General features: G+C 44.2%; 2 protein-coding genes across 4 annotated transcripts in view; both read left to right on the forward strand.

Moving 5' to 3' along the window:
* The window catches only part of klf11a (Kruppel-like factor 11a), a 14,118-nt gene that overhangs the window by 4,413 nt on the left and 4,705 nt on the right, over positions 1-5,000 (forward strand). The window contains exons 2-3 of one of the 3 annotated variants that reach the window (XM_035995100.1): positions 879-897; positions 3,838-4,034. In XM_035995100.1, the coding sequence (XP_035850993.1) occupies positions 879-897; positions 3,838-4,034 (216 nt within the window). Of the gene's footprint in view, positions 1-878; positions 1,114-3,803; positions 4,035-5,000 lie in introns of all 3 variants that reach the window. The other 2 variants (XM_031315598.2, XM_035995101.1) reach the window with 2 other exon arrangements.
* The window catches only part of LOC116061541 (ribonucleoside-diphosphate reductase subunit M2), a 21,380-nt gene continuing 16,905 nt past the window's right edge, over positions 526-5,000 (forward strand). The window contains exon 1 of the mRNA XM_035995102.1: positions 526-531. The gene's annotated coding sequence lies outside the window, so the exon portion shown is untranslated. The remainder of the gene's footprint in view (positions 532-5,000) is intronic.

Below are 5,000 nucleotides of genomic sequence, written 5' to 3' on the forward strand. Positions count from 1 at the left end.
TTAAACTATTAAAAGCCATTTTGGGTCGTCTTTCCACTTTTCCAACCATAACAACTCTAGTTTTGGTTGAAATAAACACATAGTTTACAGAATTACATGTGAGAATATGTTGGCTCTATACACGCTAAAAGCGCTGTTTTTTACATGGAGTCTGGTGGGTTTAGTTACAGCTTGTTTCGCTGACTGCCGACTGCAGAGATCTTGTTTAATACTGGACCAATGTCAAAGATTGTTGTTCCATCAGACACTTAGACACACACACACACATGGGGACATATTTAGGAAAATACGATTGAGATTTTTTTTTCGAAAAAAAAATTATAAAAAACGTTATTTTCCTTGAAACGGGAATATCTGAACTACAGTCATACACTTTTTATTTAATATAGTGTGTGTGTGACTGACTGTGTGTGTGTGTGTGTGTGTGTGTGTGTGTGCTGTGGCAGTCTGTAACTGTGTGTGTGTGTGTGTGTGTGTGTCTATAACTGTGTGTATTTAACTGTGTGTGTGTATGTAACTGTGTGTGTAACTGTGTGTGTGTGTGTGTGTTTGTGTGTATGTAACTGTGTGTGTATGTAACTGTGTGTGTGTGTGTGTGTGTAACTGTGTGTGTAACTGTGTGTGTGTGTGTGTGTGTGTGTATGTAACTGTGTGTGTGTGTGTGTGTGTGTGTGTAACTGTGTGTGTGTGTGTGTGTGTGTATGTAACTGTGTGTGTGTGTGTGTAACTGTGTGTGTGTGTGTGTGTGTGTGTGTGTGTGTGTATGTAACTGTGTGTGTGTGTGTGTGTGTGTGTGTGTGTGTAACTGTGTGTGTGTGTGTTCAGAACTCCTACTGTAACCCTGAGTAGTTTTTGAATAATCTTTATGTTTCCCTCAGGTTGAGCGTGCGTCCGACCGTGCAGCAGCAGCAGCGGCGCGGTGGCCGGCGGCGGCCATGGGAGCTGAAGCCGTGTGTGGAGTACCACGACCTGGAGGCGGCTGAGGCGCTCGTCAGCATGAGCTTCTGGGGTCAAAGTTCGCACAAGCCCCGCCCCCTGACCCCCACCTCTGACTCCTGTGACTCCATCCATCTCCACCCAGAGGGGGGGGACCTCATCGCTCTGTCCTCCCTGGTGGGAAACGTTTCCATTCTTAAAGGAGAATTACGGTCAATTTCAACCCGTAGCTCTGTGTGTAAATGTGGAGTGCTGTCAGTAGCAGAAAAACTAACCCAATGGGTGCTGCCTACACCGTGTTATCCTCCTGCTAGAGTTAGCACCAACAGGCTTAAACAGGGCACGTTTTTAACCTGTTTTAACCTCTAAACATGCTCAAAATGTCATTACAAGAGCCTCCCCATGTGCAGTTCCCTTGGCCTTTGGAATTAAAATACCCCCACATCATCTCATACCCTTCACCATACCCCCACATCATCACATACCCTTCACCATACCCCACATCATCACATACCCTTCACCATACCCCACATCATCACATACCATGTGGAGGTGAAGGGTATGTGATGATGTGGGGGTATGGTGAAGGGTATGTGATGATGTGGGGGTATGGTGAAGGGTATGAGATGATGTGGGGTATGGTGAAGGGTATGTGATGATGTGGGGGTATGGTGAAGGGTATGTGATGATGTGGGGGTNCTCTCTCTTTCTCTGTATCTATATATCTAGGTCTCTCACCCTCCCTCCCTCCTTGCTGTACGTGCAGCTGAGCATTCGCCAGATGCCTGCCACCTTATCGCAGTAGATCCCCTTTGTCCCCTCGGTCACCTCCCACCCACATTTATTTATGTATTTTTTTGAAGGTGTAATAACTTATTTTTTTCCAACTTGGACCCTATTTTCCTGTGCATTTGTGTCTAAGTGACTGAATTATACTGTTGAGCTATGAAACATACAGTATGTCTGTATGATGTCATCATATACTTAAGGTCTTTGAGCGTTGATCATTGGGAGAACCAGGCTGTAATGTAACCCTACAGGACTATACAATAATTAGTACTTTTAGCGTGTATAGAGCCAGCATATTTCCACCAGACTTCATGTAAATAATTAGTACTTTTAGCGTGTATAGAGCCAGCATATCTCCACCAGACTTCATGTAAATAATTAGTACTTTTAGCGTGTATAGAGCCAGCATATTTCCACCAGACTCCATGTAAATAATCAGTACTTTTAGTGTGTATAGAGCCAGCATATTTCCACATGTAAATGGGTGAATTAAGGGTTTATTTCAACCAAACCAGAGTGGTGATTGTTGGAACAGTGGAAAGATGAACCAAGACGGCTTTTGGTAGTTTTATTTAGTTTCTGTCCTCTTTGAATAAAGTGTGTTTTACAAAGATAAAAGTAGTGATTATTTACATGGAGTCTGGTGGGTTTGGTGATTGTGATGTGTGTGTCTGTATCTGTGTGTGTGTGTGTGTGTGTGTGTGTGTGTGTGTGTGTGTGTGTTTTCTTACATGGATGACATTTTCAGAAAAGTTTGCAAAAAAAAAATAAGCTGTGAAACTGTCATTTCTTTGATCAGATGTGTGTGTGTGTGTGTGTGTGTGTGTGTGTGTGTATACGTGTGGCCTCAGGGAAACATTAAACCATGTTGACTCCATGATCTCATTTAGACACAGATCCGGTTGCAGGATTTTATTTAATTAACGGGGCGAAGCTCAGAAATCTGTGATGGTTTTAAAGCGTTAAATAGATCCTGCCGCTGCAGCATGATGTCATCACTAACACTACTTTCTGACAACATTATGGGATGGATTTCTAAGGAGGTCGATCTTTCTGTTAAGAGAGTAAAGAGTAAGATCCTTTTTTTTAAACAAAAAAAATCAGCGAAATTGCGTTCGCCAAACCCACCAGACTCCATGTAAATAGACAGTAATTTTAGCATCGTAAAACACACTTCATTCAAAGTCGACAGAAACAATATTAAACTATTAAAAGCCATTTTGGGTCGTCTTTCCACTTTTCCAACCATAACAACTCTAGTTTTGGTTGAAATAAACACATAGTTTACAGAATTACATGTGAGAATATGTTGGCTCTATACACGCTAAAAGCGCTGTTTTTTACATGGAGTCTGGTGGGTTTAGTTACAGCTTGTTTCGCTGACTGCCGACTGCAGAGATCTTGTTTAATACTGGACCAATGTCAAAGATTGTTGTTCCCATCAGACACTTAGACACACACACACACATGGGGACATATTTAGGAAAATACGATTGAGATTTTTTTTTCGAAAAAAAATTATAAAAAACGTTATTTTCCTTGAAACGGGAATATCTGAACTACAGTCATACACTTTTTATTTAATATAGTGTGTGTGTGACTGACTGTGTGTGTGTGTGTGTGTGTGTGTGTGTGTGCTGTGGCAGTCTGTAACTGTGTGTGTGTGTGTGTGTGTGTGTCTATAACTGTGTGTATTTAACTGTGTGTGTGTATGTAACTGTGTGTGTAACTGTGTGTGTGTGTGTGTGTTTGTGTGTATGTAACTGTGTGTGTATGTAACTGTGTGTGTGTGTGTGTGTAACTGTGTGTGTAACTGTGTGTGTGTGTGTGTGTGTGTGTATGTAACTGTGTGTGTGTGTGTGTGTGTGTATGTAACTGTGTGTGTGTGTGTGTGTATGTAACTGTGTGTGTGTGTGTGTAACTGTGTGTGTGTGTGTGTGTGTGTGTGTGTGTGTGTGTGTGTGTGTAACTGTGTGTGTGTGTGTGTGTGTGTGTGTGTGTAACTGTGTGTGTGTGTGTGTTCAGAACTCCTACTGTAACCCTGAGTAGTTTTTGAATAATCTTTATGTTTCCCTCAGGTTGAGCGTGCGTCCGACCGTGCAGCAGCAGCAGCGGCGGTGGCGGCGGCGGCCATGGAGCTGAAGCCGTGTGTGGAGTACCACGACCTGGAGGCGGCTGAGGCGCTCGTCAGCATGAGCTTCTGGGGTCAAAGTTCGCACAAGCCCCGCCCCCTGACCCCCACCTCTGACTCCTGTGACTCCATCCATCTCCACCCAGAGGGGGGGGACCTCATCGCTCTGTCCTCCCTGGTGGGAAACGTTTCCATTCTTAAAGGAGAATTACGGTCAATTTCAACCCGTAGCTCTGTGTGTAAATGTGGAGTGCTGTCAGTAGCAGAAAAACTAACCCAATGGGTGCTGCCTACACCGTGTTATCCTCCTGCTAGAGTTAGCACCAACAGGCTTAAACAGGGCACGTTTTTAACCTGTTTTAACCCTCTAAACATGCTCAAAATGTCATTACAAGAGCCTCCCCATGTGCAGTTCCCTTGGCCTTTGGAATTAAAATACCCCCACATCATCTCATACCCTTCACCATACCCCCACATCATCACATACCCTTCACCATACCCCCACATCATCACATACCCTTCACCGTACCCCACATCATCACATACCCTTCACCATACCCCCACATCATCACATACCCTTCACCATACCCCACATCATCACATACCCTTCACCATACCCCCACATCATCACATACCCTTCACCATACCCCCACATCATCTCATACCCTTCACCATACCCCACATCATCTCATACCCTTCACCATACCCCCACATCTTCACATACCCTTCACCATACCCCCACATCATCACATACCCTTCACCATACCCCCACATCATCACATACCCTTCACCATACCCCACATCATCACATACCCTTCACCATACCCCCACATCATCACATACCCTTCACCATACCCCCACATCATCACATACCCTTCACCATACCCCCACATCATCACATACCATGTGGAGGTGAAGGGTATGTGATGATGTGGGGGTATGGTGAAGGGTATGTGATGATGTGGGGTATGGTGAAGGGTATGTGATGATGTGGGGTATGGTGAAGGGTATGTGATGATGTGGGGACCAAGGGAACTTTATCAGGATGCATAGTATCCTGGATCCATGTAATAACTGGCCTTTCAAAATAAAAGTCTGCCTGCCTCTATGGGAATTTAACATAGGGGTGTACTGACTTATGCCC

The sequence above is a fragment of the Sander lucioperca genome, chromosome 19 (genome assembly GCF_008315115.2).
Source record: "Sander lucioperca isolate FBNREF2018 chromosome 19, SLUC_FBN_1.2, whole genome shotgun sequence".
NCBI lineage: Eukaryota > Metazoa > Chordata > Actinopteri > Perciformes > Percidae > Sander > Sander lucioperca.